Here is a 25,713-nt window from a genome sequence, read left to right on the forward strand (position 1 = left end):
TATTATTTTCCTCTATTTCTTTGCACTGTTCATTTAAGAAGGCCCTCTTGTCTATCCTTGCTATTCTCTGGAAGTCTGTGTTCAGTTTTCTGTAATTTTCCCTATCTCCCTTGCATTTTTCCCCTTCTCTTCTCTGGTATTTGTAAGGCCTCGTTGGACAGCCACTTTGCTTTCTTGCATTTCCTTTTCTTTGGGATGGTTTTTGTTGCTGCCTCCAGTACAATGTTACAGGCCTCCGTCCATAGTTCTTCAAGCACTCTGTCCACCAAATTGAGTTCCTTAAATCTGTTCTTCACTTCCACTGTGTATTCATGAGGGATTTGGTTTAGATTATACCTGACTAGCCCAGTGGTTTTTCCTACTTTCTTCAGTTTAAGCTTGAGTTTGGCTATAAGAAGCTGAGGATCAGAACCACAATCAGCTCCAGGTCTTTTTTTTGCTGACTGTTTAGAGCAGGCTTGTCCAACGTGCGGCCCGAGGGCCGCATGCGGCCCAGGTCAGCTCCTAATGCGGCCCAGTGCAATTTTTTATTTTTAAAGAAATTCCAAAGTTTCAAGTTACACTTCCGGCGCTTGCGGCCAGAATGTGGCCGGGGCATGTCACAACAATAGAGGAGGAGAGAGAGAAGGAAGGAAGGAGTAGGACGGGAGGGGACGGGGGGCTGCATAACTGCATTGCGCCATCCCCGTCAATAGGTGGACCCCCTCCTGGCCCCATAAAGCAGCTGGAGTTGAAGCTGGCAGCCTCTGCTGTCTGAGATCGCAGCTGCCAGTAAGGGTGCTTGGAGGGGGGCTGCAGAGGACGGCTAGGGCTGCCCCCCCATGCGACCCAAACCAAATGTATGTGCGGCCCAAACCAAATTTTCATCTTCTAATGTGGCCCAGGGAAGGTGAAAGGTTGGACACCCCTGGTTTAGAGCTTCTCCATCTTTGGCTGCAGAGAACATAATCAATTTGATTTTGGTATTGCCTGTCTGGTCATGTCCATATGTAGAGTAGCCTCTTGTTTTGTTGGAAAAGAGTGTTTGTGATGACCAGGTTGTTCTCTTGACAAAACTCTATTAGTCTTTGCCCTGCTTTATTCTGAACTCCAAGGCCAAACCTACCTGTTGTTCCTTTTATCTCTTGACTCCATACTTTAGCATTCCAGTCCCCTATAATGAGAAGAACATCTTTCTTTGGTGTCTTTTCTAGAAGGTGTTGTAAGTCTTCATACAATTGCTCAATTTCAACCTCTTCAGCATCGATGGTTGGTGCATAAACTTGGATTATTGTGATGTTGAAAGGTCTGCATTGGATTCGTATTGAAATCATTCTATCATTTTTGAGATTGTATCCCAGTACAGCTTTTCCCACTCTTTTGTTGACTATGAGGGCTATTCCATTTCTTCTACGGGATTCTTGCCCACAATAGTAGATATAATAATCATCTGAATTTAATTCGCCCATTCCCGTCCATTTTAGTTCACTGACGCCCAGGATGTCAATGTTTTATTCTTGCCATCTCCTGTTTGTTCACATCCAGCTTGCCAGGGTTCATAGATCTTACATTCCAGGTTCTTATGCAGTATTTTTCATTGCAGCATTGGACTTTCCTTTCACTTCGTCCGTAGGTGAGCGTCCTTTCGACTTTGGCCCAACCACTTCATTAACTCTGGAGCTACTTGTACTTGTCCTCCGCTCTTCCTCAGTAGCATGTTGGACACCTTCCGACCTGAGGGGTTCATCTTCCAGCATCATATCTTTTAGCTGTTTGTTTCTGTCCATGGTGTTTTCATGGCAAAGATACTGGAGTGGCTTACCAGTTCCTGCTCCAGGTGGATCATGTTTAGTCAGAACTCTCCACTATGACCTGTCTGTCTTGGGTGTTCCTGCACAGCAGGAAAGCTTCTCTGAATTATTCAAGCCCCTTTGCCACGACAAGGCAGTAATCTGTGAAGGGGGTCAGTCCTTTTTGAGGTCACTAATTCATAGGTTTGCCATATGTCACAAACAACCTGATAGCAGTTTGTGAGAATCGCCACTGATAAATTTGATAGCTCGTAACAAAAACATGCTTCATTTCTCATGATATAACTGAATTATTCTAGCTTCCCACATTTTATTCTAGCTTTCCACATTTTATGCATTTTATGATTTTTTAAAAAGACTTTGCTTATGCCTTTAAGTACTTTTCTGTTCGTCACTCTCTTTATCCACAGTTCAAATGTTTCTTTATATATATATATAAAGAAACATTTGAACTGTGGATAAAGAGAGTGATCAACATACATACATACATACATACATACGTACGTACGTACGTACGTACGTACGTACGTACGTACGTACGTACGTATGTACGTGTATATATGTATGTATATGTATGTATATATGTGTATATATGTGTGTGTGTGTGTATATGTATGTATGTATATGTATATATTCGTATTAAATCCAAAGCCCTCCTGGACCTGCACAGACAGATCAGGAGGAGAAAAATAAGGATGTCTGTTACAGACCTGGAGTTCCTTCTCCTCCCATCCAATCTGACAGGAGTGTTAGTGGAATGGAAGGAAGGAACCAGAGCTGTGATTCAGAATTCTGACACCCAGGGGTTTGTTTCCCTATTGGTTTAGCTCGGATCAGTGATATTTGTTCTTCTTCGTGGCCTCTGTGAATCCACACTAATGGGTTAAATCTGCGCTTGTGCAGAGGCCTCGGAATATTCTAGAGCTTAAAGTAAAATTTTTGTTTCCTCCCCTCAGGACCTCATGGTCCACCCGCTCTAAAAGTTACCTCAATTCTTTTTTTTTCCCGCTTCTGAAAGAGGTCTCATTTCTTAGACCTCCATCTCATTCTGTAAACGCAAGTAGAACAATCGTTTGTTTTCTTTCTCTTTTAGCACCTTTTATAAGAGTTTTTGTTTCTCCTTTTGTTTTTTGTTTTTTTAAAAAAAGTAAGAGAAAGAAGAAGGAACTTCGTTTGTTCCCTCCCCTTTTACGGCACCTACTTTCTTTCTAAGGTGTCCCTTTTGTTTAAGAAGATTCCTACCTCTGAGGGACACCATTTGTGCCTTTGTTTCTTGGGTGAAGCCCATCAGCCTACATCCTGCATTCTTTTTAAAAGTTTTAAGAAGCAGGCCTTGAAATTGAGACAGCACTTTCGCTTCTCTTTGTGGGAGAAGTCCTTACAACCCCCAGTCATGGACCCTCCCTCCCTGACACAGCCTTCTGCCGGTTCCCCTGCTAATACTTTGTCTTCCTCTCCACAGCCTAAGCTAATCCCTCTCTTCAAATTGTTAACAGAAAGAAGCATCAGCCTTCTAAGATTCTAAGATTTAAAAAGATAAAATCGGCTTCCTCACAACAGCATTGAATCACCTCGTGGGCATTGGAAGCCCCATCCCCACTGTTTGCTGCTATGGCTGAGATTTCTGCAGATATTTAAGCCACCCCCTCCTCAGTGCCTTCTAGCCCGGCTCACCTCCAGACACGCAATTGCCACTGGGCTGAGCCTCAAGGCTCCCCGGACGTAAGCACCATTGTGAGAAAGAAGGCTTAAAGGCACTATTGACCTGCCTGATACTGAGGAGGGCGAGCCTCCGAGGCATTCGGGGCTCAAAGGCTTTGAAAGACCTAAGACTTGCAAGCATAGGTCTAAGAACTACAGAGAAAAATCTCAGTACCACAGACTCCACCACTTTCCTGATACCAGGAAATACAAGAAACGATGATACCATGGTGCCTCTGAATCCAACTACTCTCCATCTCCAGATACCAAAAGACACAAGAAGAGATGGTACCATGAAGCCTCCCTGGTACCGCCATCTCATAATACTCAGGCACCTCCAGTACCGACCAAGACCAGGACGGAGGTCCCTTTGGTACCGATAGGGACTAACAAGAGGCATTCTGACCCCTCTGCTCATACCATCCCGAAGGTACCTGAGCCACTCGGTACAGAGGATGCTGGTACCTTGCATGGTACCAAGCGGAAGGCTAAAACATGCTGGTACTGTATTGTACATGGTACCAAGCAGAAGGTTAAAACATGCTGGTACCAGGAGGTTAAAACATGCTGGTACCATGCCTCGGTACCAAGCGGAAAGCTAAAACATCCTGGTACCAGAAGGTTAAAACATGCTGGTACCATGCCATGGTACCAAGCGGAAGGTTAAAATATGCTGGTACCAGAAGGTTAAAACATCCTGGTACCATGCCATGGTACCAAGCAAAAGGCTAAAACATCCTGGTACCAGAAGGTTACAACATGCTGGTACCATGCCACGGTACCAAGCAGAAGGCTAAAACATCCTGGTACCAGTAGGTTAAAACATCCAGGTACCAGAAGATTAAAAGATCCTGGTACCATGCCACGGTACCAAGTGGAAGGCTAAAACATCCTGGTACCAGAAGGTTAAAACATCCTGCTACCAGAAGGTTAAAACATCCTAGTACCAAAAGGTTAAAACATCCTGGTACCAGAAGGTTAAGACATCCTAGTACCAGAAGGTTAAAACATGCTGGTACCGTGCCAAGGTACCAAGCAAAAGGTTAAAACAATATATGCCCATAAGAAACGCCTGGTACTGAGGACATATTCTTAAGAAAGATACCGAATACTGTTGATACTGAGGAAGGATACTGAAAAAGAAGCCAGAAGTCCCTTTTCACTTCTGATGCTCCACTTTCTTCTACTTCCCATGACTCTGACTCTGAGTCTTCCGACTCCGTGGTACCAGACCACTTACTACTAACCTGAATACGGCAGACTCTGATATTTGTGATGGCTTTCCTCCATCCCTCACTTCCGAATTTCATTCATGTTCTAACATGATACAGAGGATCGATAAGGCTCTTGATTTAACAGTACATCAACTTCAAACAGAGTCTGATAAGGTTTATGCAGATATTGATGAGGAATCAGCGCTTGTCCCTTATCCCATCTTTATTCCGCTTACTTCAATAGACCTGGGAAAAGCCCTTCTCTGTCCCTCAAATGTCCAGGTGTGTAGAAAATCAAGACCTATGGTACCAATACAGATTTTTGACTAGGCATCCTCCTCCTCATTCTGTGAATCCAGATCACGCTCGAGATCTACTACCACACTGAGCAACAAGAAGGTTAGAAAGCTCGTCTACATGGCAGCTATGGGCGCCTACCATATCAACCTCTCTAGGTTATTCGATCCCTAGATCGACAGGATCCTGGACAGCCTTCAAAGAATGAGGAAAATAACATGGGTGTACAACTTTCAGCCTTATTATAGATCTCAAAAATTCCCATTGATGCATCAGTACTCTTATAGTGTATACAGACCTTATACTTCTCAACAAAGATATCTCCCTCAACAGTTGGCTCAGTACCAACCCAGGCAATCCAATCAACGTGACCGTCCCTGCCATTCCTATAGGAAGTATGACAAAAAATCCAACAGAGTCTGTGACTCCCTACCGCATACCATCTCTTGATTCTGTCACCTGTTCAGTATGCCTGCTCCCTTCTTTCTGCATGGGCCCACATCACCTTGGATGCCTGGGCTTTTTCCATCGTCACCTATGGGTACACCATAGAGTTTTGGGATATACCGCCTCAGCAGGTGATTTACACTCACTCTTCTACCACCTTATGAGACAAGGTAAAGATCCCTTTTGGAAAATCAGACATATCTCCCACCACTCCAGGTGTGGGCAGATCACTACGCCCCATTTTAGACCTAAGGGACCTGATTTTTCTTCATCAACCAGCGCCGTTTTTGCATGGTGACCTTGGAACATATCCTTCCACTAATTCGACAATGAGACTGGTTTACTTTGATAGACTTGAGTGATGCCTGCTTCCACATCTCCATCAGCAGTGATCATCGCGAATACCTCCGTTCTCTCTAGGAAGGCCCATTTTAGAGTTCAGCGCCTTGCCATTCAGCTCTCGACGGCGCCTTGAGAGTTCACATAGGGGCCGTATTGGACTCTTGGCCGGCAAGAACTTTTCCTTTCCCAGAATGGCACAGTCAAAATTTGTTCCCTGATATGTCGCTCCCCTCCGTTGTCTTGGATCACAGCCCATAAGGCCCAAAATCTTCGGGGACTCATGATTTCCACCACATCTGTCATAAAGCACGTGAGGCTCAAGATGCGGTCCCTACAGGCCTGGCATCTGCCCTTTTTAACCACATGAGAGATACGCCCTGCATACGCCAGATTACTTGTGAGCTTGCATACCAACCCCGCTGGTTATCAACCCAGAAAACTTGTCCCTGGGACTACCTCGAGAATCACGACAGACTCCAGTCTGGTTGGATGGGGACCCCACTGTACCAGTCTTCATATCTACAACACCTGGTCAGTGAAGTAAAGCTTTCTCCTTTTTAACAATCTGGAATTGCTGGCCATCTTCAAAGCATTTCGGGCGTTCCTACCTCTCATCCTAGGCATGGCTGTCCAAGTTACTACGGATAATGCAATAGCAATGTACTACGTCAACAAACAGGGAGGCACCCATTTTCTTCCTCTACTGTACCTGACTGTTCAGTTTTATGAGTGGTGTCTAGAATTTCACATCTTTCTGTCTGCTGTGCACATCTCCACCCAGGACTACACATGGGCAGACCATCTGAGCAGGCAAACATACCAAATACACGAGTGGTCTCTGGATCTTTGCATATTCATCAGAATCTGCAAGAGTTTTTTTCCCTGCCATAGATGCCCTTGCAACTGAGGTGAACAGCTAGTGTGCCATCTATCTTTCACGGCCTGGACTAGGGGTAAACTCTCTAGGAGACGCCCTCATGGTGCCCTGGAAGGGCTGCTTCATGTACATGTTCCCTCCAATACCTCTCCTACTGCGCATAATACTGAAGATACGACATGACAATGCCACGGTGATCCTCATAGACCCATACTGACCCAGATGTCTGTGGTTCACAACACTGCTGACAATGTCATCAGGCTCCATGAGACCCCTGTCTATTCCTCATCTTCTGACCCAGAATCAAGGGAAAACATACCGTCCAGATCTACAAGCTCTTCACCTCATGGCGTGGAGAATTCCTCCTCAATAAACTCCATATTATCACACTCCAGGAAGCCCTCTACCAATCAACTCTATTTCTGCAATTGGCTGGCATTTACCAAAATTACTACTTGCTACCCTAAGTGAAGAGGTTTTCCCCTGGTATGGCAAACCTTTACCCTCCACAGGGCCGGTCTATACCACAGTGGACTCTTCACACTGTCCCAAGTGCCTCTCGCGTTCATTGTTTGAGCCACTGACCACGACTACTGAACATTTGTTGACTTTCAAGGTTATTTCTTAGTTGCAGTTACTTCCAGTAGCACTTCAGGTGGCTCCTCCCTTACTACTTTTTTTTTAACCTGGACAAAGTTATACTGTACCCAGATGTCTCCTTCATATCCAAAGTTTCTACTGAGTTTCATGTTTGGCCGCCTATCAGTCTGCCCACTTTCTTTCCTAACTGTCTACAGATGTAGAGAGGTCACTTGACCTGCTAGATGTTCGCAGAGCGTTATCGTTCTATGTTTACAGGACTGTTTTTTTTTTCGCAAGTCTAATCACCTGCACCTGGTGAATGCTCACTCTACCGGAAGTTTGGCTACTTCTACAGCTTTTCCTCAAGGGTGTCCCACTGTTAGAAACCTGCACAGCTGCCATTTTCCCCGCTCCGTCAGCCTTCATCTTTCACTATCGCCTGAATCTGCGGGCCAAGGAGGATGTCATTTTTGGACGCGCGATCCTGTCTGCTGTTTTGCCGTGATGTCCCTCCTCCTATCAGAGGCAAGCTTGCTAATCACCCATTAGTGTGGATTCACAGAGGCCACGAAGAAGAAAGAAAGGTTACTTACCTGTAACTCTGGTTCTTCGAGTGGTCCTCTGTGAATTCACACGTCCCGCCCGTCCTCCCCTCTTTCCGTCATGGCTGTCTCGCCTTAGAGCAGCAGCGGAATTTGGGGAACTGAGGTAACTGTTAAGGTGGGCGGACCATGAGGTCCTGAGGAGAGGAGCCAAAAATGTTACTTCAAGCTCTAGAATATTCCGAGGCCTCTGCACAAGCACAGATTTAACCCATTAGTGTGAATTCACAGAGGACCACTCGAAGAACCAGAGTTACAGGTAAGTAACCTTTCTTTTTCTCTCGTTATATTTTGTAATTTAATGCTTGGGAAGAGAAGTAGAGATCTTGAAAGCTTGCCCATGGTTCTGTGCAAATTGCCTTGGCCCCATTGCCCAATCATGGCTTGTGGAATAACGTTTTCCACTCTTCTTTTCCAGCCCTATCCTCTTCATATTTTGTCCTTATTTATTCAGTCATCTGTAATCCTTTAGCTTGCCTCCATCCTTCCACACTGGTATGAACTGCCAAAAGCTTCATCCTACTTTGCTTTGGTTTTTCCATGTAGTTGTAAGTAAACACAGAAATTGAGGAGAAAGGTTCAACCCAAAGCTCAGTGACAGGGCAGCATGGCTTCTTTGAGGACGTCTATTTGGGAACCAATATGTGTGAGTAGAGCCCCTCAAAGCCCAGGGCAGGAATTTTCTCTTGAGAATATATTTTCAGTTTTTTCTCTCCTAGTAATCAGCAGAGCCAAAATGCCAAGGGATGGTTGAGTAAAGAAAGTATTGCTGCATGCTGTCATGGCAAAGGAGGAAAATCAGGGGAAAGTAGTCCTAAGCTTGTGATTCTACATGCTGCGGAATTTACTTTTGTCTAGAGTGACATGTGTACGTATGTGCATATGTCCTGGAAGGCAGCAAAGATGGCATGAGTGACTGTACACATGCAATAATGATGTTGTCAGGCACCACTGCCACCAGTGAACTATGATTTGCTGGAATGTGGGGAAAAGGTGTGCTGGGAAACAACAACAGACAGAGGTTTATCTTAAGGCCAGCTGTATCCTGGTTAAGGCATCAGCTGAATTTGAGGATTAGATCTCCAAAGACTCATGGGAGCTTGAAGAAACCCAAGAAAGGCTTATTCTTCTTGGCAGAAAAATTTTACCATGGTTATCATTACATGATAATTATATATTATCATTATCAGGCCAAAGCACTTCCTGGTCTCAATAAAAGATGATTAGAGAAAACAGAACACAATGTTAAACAGGCAATCTGAGTTGAACCAGGCAATAGAAAGTGTATGGTTGAATTTTATACCCTCTAAATTTTGGCACCCTAGATTCAAGTCCCACTTGCTCCACCTTGCTTCTCTGATAAGATGCATATACCACCCCTAAGGACAAATGCTCTTAGGGGAACTCACAAATATAAAAAGCTAAAACAATCTGTAAAAATAAAAATGAAAATAATTAGCTGAAATAATATAAAAAATATTAACATATTCAGATACTGAAAATTAATAATAAAACTGAAATATTAAAAATGTAAGTTAAAAAAATTCAAAAGCTGAGTATCTGCTCCAGGTCTAAAGTTTTCCCTAATTTGCTGATTTGTATATTAGCAGCAAAGGAGTGACAGGAATAGATCTTTTTACAGTTGCTTGAATGATGCTTCTGAACTGGGACTCCTCCTCCAAAATAGGCCTCCCTCTCCCTCTCATTCATTCCCAGTGAAATAGCCACCAATAATTAAAATATTCCTTTATACAACTAATACAGTCCATATGAATTTACAAATATCTTACAATATTTATGTAGCATAATTATTTTATCTCTTTCAGACTTTTCAGATCCTCAGTCTGAAGTTATACAAAAAAGCTATGATCAGAGCAGTGCACCTTTAATTTTTCCTTGGCATAAACTTTCTTCATTTGAAAGACTTATCTTGGTAAGTATAGTGAAGTATCTTTAATATTTTTATTAGAGACTATATTGGTTAAGTTTAGTTGTATCTAGAGAGCCTTTATTTTAGCTGATATTGAAAAATCAATTATGACACTTTAAAAAAATACAAATATCAGAGATGATCAAGGACTTTATTACAAACAAGAAGATTTCTAGATAGAGTGTGCCTGCAGCTTGCATGTTTTCAGCCTCATACGACTGCTGCTTTTGACTTGGTCAGTGAAGGGCGAAATCCAGTTTGTGTGGATTCATCAACCATACCCACCAGAGTAAGTATCCAATGTTCCATTCTTCCCACAGTTTTTTTCTAACCTGCTGTTAATTTCATCCAGGCAGATTACATTACTCACCCAAATATGTGCATAGATATCTCCCTACTCAGACAAAAAGCAGGTTGCAGCTCATGAATAAAACTAGTCAATTTTTAAGGTTTCATTAGCCTCTTTGCTCTTGTTTATATCCTTTACATATGTAGGTATATTATCCCTATTTTTGTAGATAAAGGTTCTTCGACTAGAAAGCTTAAACAGTGCGATACGAACATTTGTAACTGAGAAATTAGGATCCAAATATATTCAGACTGGAGGAACTGATCTGAAAGCAGTATACCGAGACTCTGATTCTATGACACCACTCATTCTGATCCATACTCATGGTAAGTGTTGTAAAAATAAATAATGATATAAGTAAATGTTACTCTTATGAATACAAATTATATGTTTCCTGTGCAGCTCAGGTTAGTAATTAATAAATTCCATGAATAAAATATAAAATAATGAGAGACACCGTTTTTTGGATACACACCTTAATATGGTAAGGAGATTTGAGTGAGTCAGAGCAATGTCATCAGTAGTCTCTAGACTCCATCATGAGCCCGGACTTCTAGCAGGGTTACCTAAAGTATAATGTTCACAGTTGAGGTACCAGCTGAGGTATCACACGAAGATGCATCCAACCTCTTCAGAAATATCGACCACATCAGCAAAATAAAATGGAATATAGTCAGTCAGACAAATACAAAGTGTTTTAGTCTGGAAATGACAAACTCAGAAGAAATGGAGTGTCTTTAATCCTAAACTCAATTGAATTTGACCTAGAAGAACTGTGAACTGAAACCAAAGATATTATTAGGGAAGAATGGAAAAATACAATTTCTGTAAAAAAAAGAAAAACTTAGATGGATGACAGAAGAAATGTTTAAAATAGTTAACGACATGCAAGAAGCAAAAGTAAAAACTGACAGAAGTACAGTAATAATCCTGAATGCAGCTTTTCAAAGACTCTGTTATAATGGCCAGTGCAAAGAAATACAAGACAACAACAAAAGGGGGGAAATGATATATCTGTTCCAGAAGATTCAAGAAATCAAAGCAAAATTTAAATGTATCCTAGGAATGCTGAAAGCCCAGTTAAAAAGAACATGGAAACTATATATTGAAGATCTATAGAGAAGAGACAAAAGGATGACAGATTCCTATCAAAAGAATTTCTGTGATGAAGAACCTGCAATTCTAGAAAGTGAAGTGAAAAGTGCTTTAACAGCACTGGGAAGAAATAAATTGCTGGGGTAGATGGAATGCCAAGAGAACTATGTCAAGCCACAGAGACAGAATCTGTCAAAATCCTAACAAGAATATGCCAACAAATATGGAAAACAAAACAATGGCCCCACACTGAAAATACATTTTAGTTCCAAAGAAAGGAGATGTCAAGGAGTGCAGTAACTAATAGGACAATTGCTTTAATTTTCATGGAAGTGATGTTCAATGTGCTGCAACAAATGCTTTTACCTTATATGGAGTAAGAAATGCCTGATGTTCAAGCTGGGTTCTAAAAAGGAAGAGGCAGTCAAGGTCATGTTAGAGATATTAGCTGGCTACAGGACCGCACCAAAAAGCTTGAGAAGAAGCTAAGTCTATACTTCATAGATTAGAACAAAATCTTTGCCTGCATGAATCATGAGAAGCTATGGATTGTTTTGAAAGTAATGGGTGTGCAGGACAAAAATCATGACTACAGAAGAACTATATAACTTTAATGCTGACAGTGAAGAAATTGAAATAGTTAGAGATTGTGTATACCTTGGTTCAATAATCAATCTGCAGCTAAGAAATCAGGAGACTGAAACTGGAAGGGCAGCAATGCAGGAATTAGAAAAGATCACCAAGTGCAAGGATGTGTCACTGGAGATCAAGAGGAAGATCATCACACTCTTCTATTCTTGATCACTACATATGGGTGTTAAAGCTGGACAATGAAGAAAGCCAACAGGAAAAAAATGTGATTCATTTGAAATGTATTGCTGGAGGAGAGCTTTGTAGATACCCTGCACTGACAGAAAAGTGAACAAGTGGTTCCTAGATCAAATCAAGCCTGAACTATATCTGAAGACAAAAATGACAAAACTGAGGCTTTCATACTTTGGGCAGATCATGAGAAGGCAGGATTCTCGAGGAAAGAAAAAGCTGGAAAAGATAGAGGCCAGATATGAGATGGATTAAATCTATAAAGGAAGCCATGGCATTGGGTTTGTAAGAGCTGAGCAGGGCTATTGAGGGGATGACATTTTGGAGATCACTCACTTGTAGGGTCACAATAAGTTGGAGGCAACTTGATGGGCATGTAAACAGCAATAAGAGAGAAAGAAAATGGAAGAGTAGTTTTTTTAAAAGTAATGAGAAAAAGATTTATGAGGTACAGATATAATTTAGATGGATTAAATGACATTGTATGCAAATTAACGATCAGTAATATTTTAAATTAGATTAAAAGATTTTATTTTAAACATAGTATCAGGTTATATATTCATTAAAATTGTATATCTAGCACTTTAAAATTATCTTATATTTTTCTATGTGTGAGAGCACTAGGTGTACTTAAATATCTCTATGTGCATGAATTTATTGAAGCAATTAGCTAAACTGTTGTTAAATAGCTGGAGATTAAATTATGTTTATTGAATAAATTTTATAGTTTTACAATCTGTTATTAGCTCCACACATGTACAAAAATACGTATATTTTACAAACACTAAATATGCATGATCAACTCAGTAAATGAAGCCATGGCCTTTAGGTTGCAAAAACTGAGCAGGGCTGTAATTGATAAGACCTTTTGGAGGTCATTAATTCATATATATCCACTACAAGCCTGAAAAGAAAATACCGGTCTGGTTATTTTCTACCCAAAACCATTTAGTCAACCAGATGTGCATGTGCATTTATAGTATTAATGATGTGGTGTACATAGGACTGTTTCATTGTAGAGTTTCCAAGGGATAAATATTTAGGAGTGTTCATTATTCCCCAGTACTCACAAGATTTATATGCTTGAGTGTTACTATGACAGGTCTTGCACCAGTGTCACCTTCCAAGAAATTTGCGCCCAGTAGCTGCTATTTAAACATTTCTTTACCCTCATCACCACTGGAACCAACAAATTGTCTTCTGCTGATATGATAATCAATTCCTACAGAGGTTGAATGCATGTCAGTCTCATGGCTCAGCTTTGATCAATCTGTCTTGGGTCACTCTGCTAGGTATCTAGGCTCTTAACAGTACAAGTCTCACCTTACCAAACACTCGAAGCCCATCACCACCTTAAATATGTACATCAAAGAAGAGGAATGCACCCTCCCTTGTAATGACTACTGAGGAATGTTAAAGTGACAGTGCAGAAGCATGATTCTATTTGAACACTGAGAAGACAAAAATACAGAAGAATTTAATTGCTGACAAAGAAGAAAAAAATCATTAATCATTTTCTGTACCTGATCAATCTAAATAGATGTTGTTTCCAACAAATTAGAAGAAGACTGAAATTTGGAAGAGCCACTTACTATCAAGGAACTAAAAAACACCCTCAAATGTGTAGATATGTCACTGGAGACCAAGGCTTAGCCTATCCATACTGTGGCATTCCCTATTACTATGAAAAGATACGAAAGCTGAGTTGTGATGAAGAAAAATTCAAGCCCTTGAAGTATAGTGTTGGAGGCTAACTTTACAAATACCATGGACTGTAAGGAGGACAAAATAATCAAGTCTAGATCAAATCTGAAGTCTTGCTAGAATCTAAACTGAAGGTATCATATTTTGAAGATTTTAAGAAAAGAGAAGAGTCATTGGCAAAGAAAGTAATACTGTACTAGGAAAAACGGAAAGCAGTAGGGGGAGGAGAAGTCACCTAACATGAGACAAATTGACTTAATAAAGGAAATCACAGTCTAGACCGGAAGACCTAAGCAGATCTAATAATTATACAGAGGTACTTTGGTTTATGAACTCCTCAGTTAACATAACTTTCAGTTTATGAAGGAAAATCCATTGAAAATAATGCCTCAGTTTATGGGTTTTTTTGTTTGGTTTGGTTTGGGTTTTTTTAGTACGAAGAAAATTTTCCCAGAATGCATTGCACCTGGAGGTTTATAATGTCTCACCTGTTCCTATGGCAATTTGCGTTTTGATTTACTAATTTTTCACATTATGTAACATCCCGTAAAGGTAAAGGTAAAGGTTCCCCTTGACAATTTTTGTCCAGTCGTGTCCGACTCTAGGGGGCGGCGCTCATCCCGCTCTTCAAGCCATAGAGCCAGCGTTTGTCCGAAGACAATCTTTCCGTGGTCACATGGCCAGTATGATTTAGACACGGAGCGCTGTTTACCTTCCCACCAAGATTGTACCTATTTATCTACTCGCATTTGCATGCTTTCGAACCGCTAGGTTGGCGGGAGCTGGGACAAGCAACGGGCGCTCACTCCGTTGCGTGGATTCGATCTTACGACTGCTTGGTCTTCTGACCCTGCAGCACAGGCTTCTGCGGTTTAGCCCACAGCGCCACCACGTCCCAAGGCGCCACCACGTCCCAAGGCGCCACCACATCCCAAGTAACATCCCGTAGAATACAATAAATTCGTAAACCAAGGTATGCCTGTAGGACCTTTTGGATGCCATTAATTCATAAGATTGCTGCATGGTTTGGAAGTGTGTTTATAATATATAACAATCAAGTTAAGATGGCCAGAAACCAGAAAGGCTAAATCTCCTGCATCTTTAAAAGTTGTGTAGAAAGGCTAGGTCTCCTGCATCTTTAAAAGTTGTGTAGAAGGAATTTTTTGAGGTGTAGTTTGTCTCAGCTACTAAACATATAGAACTATTAAGCACACAAGAGTTGAGTCCTCTTCTGATCGCCCTAATTAGAATATACCATGTTAAGTCTCTGTTCATTTTTAATGCAGCATATGTTTCATATAAATTATCATATCCAAATCACGTTATTAACCCAGTATACATTATGTATTAATAAATATAAAGAAAGCACATTTCTGGATGTGGAAACAAACTAGTTTTATTGCACATTCTACACAGGAGTGGACATTGCTGCTGTCCTTCTGCGCCTTGCCCAGGAAATAAAAGGAAACACCCAACATGTGAAAATGATCTCACTAGGACATGGTCAAGGTGCCAAAGCTGAAGAACTGATATACAAAGCACAGATACTGAGTGGACAGTGGGCATTCCTCCAGAATTGTCATCTCGCAGCTTCATTTATGCCTAGACTCTGTGGAATTGTTGATATGTAAGTGCCATTTTAATTTCTTTGATTATGCAGTTTATTGTCACATGGATGAACTTTAATGACTTCACTGCATCTTTAGTTTTAGGGCAATCATGTGCTCCTTCTTTCAGACCCACAGATATTCATTCCATCACCCAACTCTTTCTTGCATAGAATAACTATTATAAAGGCCCTGTTACAGTTAAGTCTTTTTTGTGTCTTTATTGAACATCCCTGATAATTCACAGCTGAGTAGCAGTTCTTCTGAGCTGGTTTGCAGCTGTATAACATACTAAGCATTTTTAAATTTATCTGGGGCTTATATACTAATCATGAGACAGGGCAGCTAACAATTAAAAACAATAATTAAATCACTGTTTTTAAAAGTAAAAACTCATTATATGTAGAACAGGCAAGACAGCAGATAAAACAAAAACATGATAAAAAAATTTCTCCACCCAAGGTCACACTATATTTCACAGATAATCTGTTACTATAAGAGAGAATTCCTTAAGTGCTGGTGGTGTTTATCACAGCAGAAGCTTTTCTCATTTACCATAATTTGCAAATCAGTTTGTTTTGTTTTATGGTTGGTCTTCAGGACCTAAGCACGTTCTTTGTTTGACAGTCTTATTTGCCTTAGTCAATGTTTCTTGAACACTTGAATGATTTCAGCTGTAATGGTGGATTAGATGTAATATATAATTTGGTACTTAGAAGCCAAGAGACAAGGATGTTAGGAGATTTAAGGGGTGGCCATATTGATTAAAATGTGATCTGATTCATTTCCTTTTCATTGATCACATGACAGAAAGGGAAATGTGAATCAATCCAGAATTTCCCACATACCCAAATCCATAGTTTTAGTGTGCTTACGCATAGAGCCTCAGAAACTTCTAGAGCTTTTACACGTGTTGTTAGGACCTCCCAGCATGCTTGCCCTGCCAACGGCACAGAGTGCCTCAGTTCCTCTTTTGCCACCATTTCAGCAGCCCCTTGGTTACAGAGGTCCGTTTGTTCATCTGATAAGAAAATAAAATATGGTTAGGAGACCTTCCTTCATTGCGATCTATTCTCTTCGACTATTTTCTTAGTTGATGGGTAAAAGAGAAAGAGAGAGAGAAAGAAGACCATTCTTTCCCACCCTAATTCTCCAGGCCCCTCCACTCTGCCTCAGGCCCCTTCAAGTGGTGCAAGTCTTGCCCAAACAAAATAAACTTTTTGGATAGGCATTCTCAGTGCCTATTCTGTTTAGGTGAGGCACACCAAACCACTTTGTGTCAGACCTCCGAAAACTTAACAAGGCCAAAGCTTAAACTTCACTTACAGTGATTGATTGATTGATTGATTGATTGATTTAATTTGTACCCCGCCTATCTGGACCAATGGACCACTCTAGGCGGCTTCCAACATAAAATGTAAACAATAAACACAGCAAATACATAAAATACAAAACAGCTATAATAAAAATAAAAATAGGAAAAATAAGAAGAAAATCAAGAGTTGGCTGGAGGGAAGGCCTGAGTGAAGAACCATGTTTTTAGTTGGGTTTTAAAGATGCCTAGTGTAGGGGCCACGCGAATCTCTGGAGGGAGATTGTTCCAGAGGCGAGGAGCCACCGCCGAGAAGGCCCGGGTTTTCCTCTGGGAAAAACCTTTACAACCACCTCAGTGCTCGACCATGGATCCAAACCATCCTCAACCTCCATAGCCCTCACTTACCTCTCAAAATCGCTGTCCTACAAGATTGACTCAACCCACTAAAAAAGTGAAAGAGATATGTAAACCAAAGTCTTCGGCATCAGTATCAAAGCCCACCTTTACTCATTCCATGGTGTTGACACTGAAGTCAACCTTGGTACTGTTGGACACACATAAGTAGAAAAAGAAGTCATCAGTGCCTGATAGATCCAAGCACTCTCAAACTTCAGTGTCTGTGGATAAATCAGACCCACCTCCACTGTCGGCCAAGAGGCAGTCTGTCTCAATTTAATGTCTAGGGATAAGGATTTCCCCCCCTTTTATCTAATGCCACCCTCTCCCATAATTTCAGTCACCCTCCTGACCGGGGTCAGGTCACTGCAGTCACACAATCAGTGCAGGCAAGCCTTCTATCCCAAGCGGGCTCCATCTCAGGCCATACATCTTGGACTCGGCACAGGAGGCTCCTCCTCATAAAATGACCCGCAAGACGTACCATGTCAACACTTGTGGTGATATAGAAGGGCGCCGCTCTCATGCTCCATACCACTCATCTGCAGATCAGGAGCCCCCATATCATCATCGTCCTAAGATGGTTCACCTCTATGACTGTCCAACCTACTACAAGCCCAAAATCTATTATGATCTTGAACTATACGAATAGACCCTCAGTATCATAGGCACACTATGCCACATCACTATGCCTATGCTTGTAGCTCAGCTTCTTCTTCCATCTCACCATCTCCTCAATACCAGACACTAGCTGAGGGCCTTCCATGCCAGTCTTCAGACAATGAATGGCATACTATGCCTCTGACTCTGGCACCACCTTGGCATCATAAGAGGTCCCTCCCATCTGATCACAGTTACCAGATGACATTGAAATGTCCACGCCATACCACCTCGGTACCTGCTCGACCATCTTGAGCCCAAGCAACCTCGTCTCATGTTCAGTCATCTTCTTTGAAAGTCACTAGTATTCACCGAGGTCCACCTCTGAAGGCCCACAATACCAACACCAGCACTGCTTTTCCCTGTCTCCAGGTAATTTATGAACAGGTTGAAAATCACCAGTCCCAGGACAGATCCCTGGGACACACCACTCTTCACCTCTTGCCAGTGTGAAAATTGCCTATTGACGCCTACTCTCTGTTTCTTGGTTCTCAACCAATTCTCAGTCCATAAGAGCCGGGGTCGCCAACCTCCAGTCTGCAACCTGGTACCAGGCCGTGGCCTTGGCAGGACCAGGCCACAGAGATGGATCTCCTGCCCCCCCGCCTGTACGCACCCCACGCACGCACACATGCACTACCTTCACATGCATGCACAGGTGCCCTGCCCTACCAGCACGCACACCCCACCCACTCTTTCACACGCATGGGTGCCCTGCCCCCCCACAGACCCCACCCACCCCCAACTGGTCCACAGTTCAGAAAAGGTTGGGGACCATAAGAGAACCTGCCCTCTTATCCCCTAACTGTGGAATTTTCTCAGCAGCCTTTGGTGAGGGACTGTGTCGAACAGCTTCTGAAAATCTAGATAGACAATATCCACTGGTTCACCTGCATCGACATGCCTGTTGACCTTTTCAAAGAATTCTAAAAGATTTGTGAGGCAAGACTTACCCTTACAGAAGGCATGCTGATTTTCCCTCAGCAAGGCTTATTCTTCGCTCATCAGCCTCCAAATACAGACTCTGCATTATTATTCAGGCACCCTACACTCAAATGATTTCTATGGGGCCTAAGGAATATTCATCCTCCATGCAAACCATCCACTTCTAAATGGTCACTCCATTAGAGCCACTGGTGATTACACGAGAAAGACTCTCAACTTTAACAGACAGACAAACAGAAAACTTTATTGGCATACTGTACAAATTAAAACACAGTGAAACAGAGCTAAAATGTTCAACGGCTGACAGGTGGCAGGAAACAGCCAGATGCATATTTAGGGCTCATCATTCTGCGAAGCACACTACGTTGTCTCTGCATAATAGCATAGAAGCAACTAGCAGCTGTCAGGGTAATTTCCTTAATAGTGCCACTTAGGAGATGTTGAATTTTTGTCAGATCATCCCATCCAGAATGAGAGGGGAGGAAAGTGTTCAAATAAGACAGGCAGTGTCCTTATACCAAATGCAGTAGAATAACATATGCTACAGAGATTCAACCTCTCCCTGACCATATGGGCATACTCTCAGTTCTGTAGGTAAACCCATATACCTGCCCTGCACTAAGCTCGATGGTACTATCTTGCATCTGGCAAGGGTAAATGCCCAGCGATCTTGTGGCTGTTCTAAATAATAGAGATAGTTCGGTCTATTGCCATGGGTGAGGGGCAGCTGAAAATAAAGTGGGGAACAAACTCCAATTAAATTTTGAGACTTCAATTAAATTTTGAGAAATCTAAAATTATAGCTTTTGGCAAAGCATAGAAACCCTTCTCTTGGTCCTTCAATGGCAATTATATCCAGCAGGTCAGAGAGTTTAAGTACTTGGATGTTGTTTTTTTCATTACAGACAGACCTGGTCAATGCACCAACGGATAGCGACTAAGTCAGCAAAGCTTTCAGCACAGGCTATCTTACGCTTCCATCGCACTTGGGGCCACTCTTACATCCCTGCTGCACTGCAGATTTTTAATGCTAAATCAGCAGCACAGCTTCTATATGGTGTCCCCATCTGGATGTCTGCATTTCAGTTCTGTGGAAAGGGGTCCAATCAACATTTCTTTATAAAATCCTTGGCCTGCCCCATTGCGTGCCCTATGCTACTCTATGCCTTGAAGGCAGTCAATACAGGATTGAGACTCAGGCTTGGCTCAGATTATTTAAGTATTGGATTAGAATCTGTTTCTTTTCAGCCCAGGACACCTTATTTCAAGTGCTGCTTGCCAACAGCCTGTTTCCAAAAGGTTTGGACCTATTTCTTAAGAAAATCAAGACTTTGGAGCTGTCACCGTATTTGCTGGGCTCAATACCCCCTTCCAGGGTGTTCCATACAATCAAAAAAAGAGTTCTGGATATAGAGGGGCAAACTCTACATAGCGCTCAACTTTGAAAACTCTCTTTCTTGTTTCTATCACCTCAGCTTGTAGGGCTAGTGAGCTCTCTGCTCTCTGTGCTGTCCCACGCTTTCTACAATTCCATCCTGACAAGGTCTCTACCCTGACATTCCTTCCAATGGTGATGTCTGACTTTCACATATGGCAGCCCATTATTCTGCCTAAATTCTTCCCTTCACCTACCAACAACCTAAAGTTCTGATTATACTCTTTAGACATTCAACACGCCTTGGCATTCTATATCTCTTTCGGAAGTCTAAGAGGCTGTTCATGGTCCTTTTAGAGGCTCTCCTGTCACCTCTCAAACCATTTTCAAATGGATTGTCTTCACCATCCATGGTGTCAAATGAATTGTCTTCATCTGGCATATGACCTTGCCCATGAACCCTTGCCAGGTCCAGTATGGGCACATTCTACCAGAGCTGTAGAAACATCCATGGCGTTTCTCAGAGGGGTGGACTTGATCAAGACCTGGGCTACACCCTGTACATTTGTTGCCCACTATCAGCTAGATGTCCGAGCCAAGGCTGATGCCACTTTTTTCGCACTATCCTTGCTTCTGCTCATTTGTGACGTCCCACCTCTGGTAAGTCAGCTTGCTAGTTGCCCATTGTGTGCATTCACAGAGACCACGAAGAAGAAAGAGAAGTTACTTACCTGTAATTCTGGTTTTTTGAGTGGTCATCTGTGAATTCACACCTCCTGCCCATCCTCCCCTCTGTCCATCACGTATGCCTGTTGCATGCTGGGCAGCAGCGGACTGTTCTACAGAACTGAGGCACTCTGTGCCATGGGTGGGGTAAGCGTGACCGGAGGGAGGTCCTAACAGCATGTGTAAGAGCTCTAGCAGTTTCTGAGGTTCTCTTTGGAAGTGCACTAAAACCCATTTGTGTGAATTCACAGATGACCACTGAAAGAACCAGAATTACATGTAATTAACCTCTCTTTTCTCCTGTCTCCCTGTATGGCCACTTAAATCGGACTTCCCCAGTGTGATTTCACAGTGAGTTGATCACGGTGACTTAATTGAAGAAAGGAGTCATGGAGACAAACATTATTGCTATTGCCCCCATGTGAGCAAGAAATAAATTCATGCTGAAGTTTTTCTTTAGTAAAAGGCGAAAGATTTATGCGATCTGAAAAGAAACCAGAGTATCATGCTGAAGTTTTTCCAGATACATGAATAAGTTTCTTCTTCTTACTTATGCAACTATGTGAAGAAAATTTGTGCTTTTTTCTTTCTGAGTAAACTTTTAGAGCACAAGGGCTGGGTATTGTATCCTTTACTCTGGTGAGTTGCAATCACTCTGGACAGGAGATGGTATCTATTTGCATTTAAGGGGATGTTAACATATAGGGCTCTTTAGATGAAACATTCATTCTTTTTAAAGTACCTGGTTCTGAATTGAAGTAATTTCCCCACTATCCATTTAAATTTCCTTTGTATCACATAGTACCAGTGCCTTTTTTGTATGTCTTTACTCTCCTTTATGCCCCTTCTAAAAACATAGTTTATTTTTTCTATCACTTACTACTGGAGGCTGAATTTAGCAATATGACACAAAGTTGATATCTTTAAAACTTGTTAGAGAAGCAGCTTTTTTCAAGAGGAGAGAAATGAGTTTTCAAAGAGAAGTTTAGATACAAATCCAACTGTATTGTGCACAAAGGGGTAGAAAAGAAAGCAGGAGAATGTTCTGTCTGGAAATGTGTAGGGTGGAAAGATACATTTGTTATGCTATGTTTTTCAAATCTCTTGCAAGAATTATTTTTAATATAATGTTAGTGTATTTACAAATTTGATTCTATCCACAGGTTTACTAAAGGAGAAAAGAATATAGATGCAGAATTTAGACTCTGGTTGAGTTCAACAGCAGATACTTCTTTTCCTGTATCTATCTTGCGAAAGGGCCTGAAGGTAAGACTTCAAATAATCCCAAGAAGAGGTGTGACTAAAATGTTTTGGGAATGAGTGGCTGAAATCGTATCACTTAGCTTAGTAAGTAGCACTAGAGTAGGCTCACTCAGATAGGGATAAGCTGCTTCCCAAGTAGGAGAAAGTAGCTTTTAATTGTAATTTCTGTGTATTACACATATGTGGCATTCAGTAAAGCAGAAACATCTTTTAGAACATTCTAAGCTTTAAAATTTTGGCAGAGGTTTGTTCCCCCAGCTCTTCCTGAAGGATGTAGTTACCTCGTCAGTCAGTTCTCCTTGGACTATTGCTACAGACATCCTCTTGTCCTTTCTGAAAAAATTAAATAAAAAAAATTTCAAGCTGAAGAAATTCATCTTGTTAATTGTCAATCACCCTGTAGACTATTACTTAAAGATTTTGTAGACTGCGGCCAGCAGAAACCTGTTTTGCAAGTGTGTGAATTGCAGAAATGAGATCTCTTCAACTAATAAACATTTTTTGTCACTGTAGATCCCATCCGGCATATATCAATGTAACAGTACCTCTTTGGTTCTTTTAATTTTTGAAGGAGACTGGTCTAATGCTTTGTGATTTTTTTAAGCATCCATTGCTGCTTTTCATGCTTCTGTTTAGCATTTCTTTCTTTCTTTCTTTCTTTCTTTCTTTCTTTCTTTCTTTCTTTCTTTCTTTCTTTCTTTCTTTCTTTCTTTCTTTCTTTCTTTCTTTCTTTCTTTCTTTCTTTCTTTCTTTCTTTCTTTCTTTCTTTCTTTCCTTCCTTCCTTTCCTTTCCTTTCCTTTCCTTTCCTTTCCTTTCCTTTCCTTTCCTTTCCTTTCCTTTTCTTTTCTTTCTTTTTAAAGAAGTTCCTGAAAAGTCTGAAGAAACTGAATCTTTTTTCAGCCTTTATGGCCATGAAATACCTTCATAATTCTGAGAAAGCAAGTGGCCATGCCCTTCAGGGTGTGAGTCTCATGTATTTTTCTGTACCAGACTACTGCTGTGATGGGCAAGGGAACTGACTGAAGAGTTGAGAATCATATCCTTTAATTATATGCAAGCTGGGATGAGGGGGTAAGCTCAGCTCTAAAATGATCCAAGAAAGACTTCTGCACAGGTGCATGTATAGCTTAATATACAAATGGCTAGGTGAAAAACAATCATTACAGAAAAGCAAGATGTTCTTATTTTCAGTTGACTGGCTATGTACATTAGGTGCCCTGTGATTATGGGATAGATATCACTAGAACAAGTCTACTAAGTAACAAAGATCACATTTTAAATCTAAAATCTGCTCAATTTCAGTGGACCTGACATGCCTCATATCCCTGCAATACACCTTAGTATAAGAGAGGCCTATTGGTTTCAGTGAATTTCCATTAAATGACAAGCATTTATAATTAAGTGATTTAATTAATAATAACATTTTATCAAATCAATATATACTTATTTATATATATTACAAGCATAAATAATTATACAGTACTTATTTTATTCATAAATTATCTGCTTATTTCTAAAGATAGTAATAGAACCTCCCCAAGGAATAAAGGCAACATTACTTCAGACATTTGGGTTAAGAGGCACTGGACTAGTAACAGAAACAGTATTCAATAAGACTACCTGTGGGCCATCATGGAAAAGGCTACTATTTAGTCTATGCTTCTTTAATGCTGTAATCCATGAAAGAAAGAAATATGGAGCCTTGGGCTGGAACATTCCTTATGAATTTAGCTCTTCAGACCTAGAGGTAAGATCAAAGAAGATTATGGTACATATTAAAATAGTGTCATATGGTGGAATCCTAAATGTTTATTTCTCCTCTAAGGGGTGTCTCAAGTCATGATCTTCCCAGTCTGTGTCTACAGTGGATTGTTTCCAGTCATATATCAAAATCAATTCAGATTCAGTTGCCTCCTTTGTAGTAATACAGGAAGCAAACTGGAGCCTGAAAGGTGTATTTTCTCATTTTTATAATGCAAATATCAGTTTCACACACAGTCCATTGTGTGCCACAGAAAACTCATTAGAATTCTTCATTGGGAAAAGTGTTGTTGTTGTTTAGTCATTTAGTCGTGTCCTACTCTTCGTGACCCCATGCACCAGAGCACGCCAGGCCCTCCTGTCTTCCACTGCCTGCTGGAGTTGGGTCAGATTCATGTTGGCAGCTTTTTAAAAATACATTTTATTAGTTTTTCACTATATCTACATTCGATTTATGCTTATCAAACATCATGTTACATGATTTGCTTACAATTATTTGGTTGTTTTGCATCTCAGTGTCTTCCCAATTGTCCCCCCAAATTCCAGACATCTTTCAAACATTCAAACCATTCATGTACATATTTTAGTATATAATATGGGCTACTATTATAATATTACTTTAATAATGAACAATATTCTCAAGATCTTCTAATAACATACTTAATAAAAGTAGCTCCAGATCCATGCCCCAACCTTATATCTAGTTTAATTTATCTAAAAAGAAAAAACACCATATTACATCTTTACCCTGGTTAGTGCTCCCTTATTTCAATTTAATTCTCCTTTTTAATATAAAGGATATGCTTCTTTACAATTCCCAAAGTTAGATATATACATGCTTTTCAATATTAAGGCCCCCCTTCCAATTTTTCCCTTTTCCATCTTTCTAAGTAATTAGCTCTCTTATTTCTCTTTTTGTTTCTATCTCTATAAGCATTCTGCCATCTTTTGTGCCCTCTGAAACCATTTTGTGCATCTGATTTATCTCCATTAGATCTTTATGCACTTGGTCTATCATGTTGGTACCTTTGATGACACTGTCCAACCATCTCATTCTCTCTTGTCCCCTTCTCCTCTTGTCTTCACACTTTCCCAATATCAGGGTCTTTTCCAGGGATTCTTCTCATCAGATGACCAAAGTATTGGAGCCTCAGCTTCAGGATCTGTCCTTCCAGTGAGCACTCAGAGTTGATTTCTTTAGAATGGATAGGTTTGTTCTCTTTGCAGTCCAGGGGACTCTCAAGAGCCTCTCCCAACACCACAAATCATAAGCATCAATTCTTTCGTGGTCAGCTTTCTTTATGGTCCAGCTTTCACTTCCATACATCACTACTGGAAAACCATAGCTTTGACTATGTGGACCTTTGTTGGCAAGGTAATATCTCTGCTTTTTAAGATGTTGTCTAGGTTTGTCACCGCTTTCCTCCCATGAAGCAGGCATCTTTTAATTTCGTGGCTGCTGTCATCATCTGCAGTGATCATGGAGCCCAGGAAAGTAAAATCTGTTACTGCCTCCATATCTTCCCCTTCTATTTGCCAGGAGGGGATGGGATCAGTGGCCATGATCTTAGTTTTTTGATGTTGAGATTCAGACCATTTTTGGCACTCTCCTCTTTAACCCTTATTAAGAGCATCTTTAATGCCTCCTCACTTTTTGCCATTAGAGTGGTATCATCTGCGTATCAGAGGTTGTTGATATTTCTTCCGGCAATCTTACTTTTGGCTTGGGATTCCTCTAGTCCAGCCTTTCGCATGATGTATTTTGCATATAAGTTAAATATGCCAGGGGACAATATACAGCCTTGTCGTATTCCTTTTCCAATTTTGAACCAATCAGTTGTTCCATATCCAGTTCTAACTGTTGCTTCCTGTCCCACATATAGATTTCACAGGAGACAGAAAAGGTGGTCAG

The 25,713-nt window shown here is 41.1% G+C and overlaps 1 protein-coding gene across 1 annotated transcript in view; it reads left to right on the top strand.

Moving 5' to 3' along the window:
- DNAH14 (dynein axonemal heavy chain 14) overlaps nucleotides 1–25,713 on the top strand; it is a 334,274-nt gene that overhangs the window by 257,071 nt on the left and 51,490 nt on the right. Inside the window, 5 exon segments of the mRNA XM_072989973.2 lie at nucleotides 9,679–9,785; nucleotides 10,301–10,457; nucleotides 15,169–15,379; nucleotides 21,940–22,042; nucleotides 23,560–23,787. Coding sequence (XP_072846074.2) covers nucleotides 9,679–9,785; nucleotides 10,301–10,457; nucleotides 15,169–15,379; nucleotides 21,940–22,042; nucleotides 23,560–23,787 — 806 coding nt within the window.

The sequence above is a fragment of the Pogona vitticeps genome, chromosome 1 (assembly GCF_051106095.1).
Source record: "Pogona vitticeps strain Pit_001003342236 chromosome 1, PviZW2.1, whole genome shotgun sequence".
Lineage (NCBI taxonomy): Eukaryota > Metazoa > Chordata > Lepidosauria > Squamata > Agamidae > Pogona > Pogona vitticeps.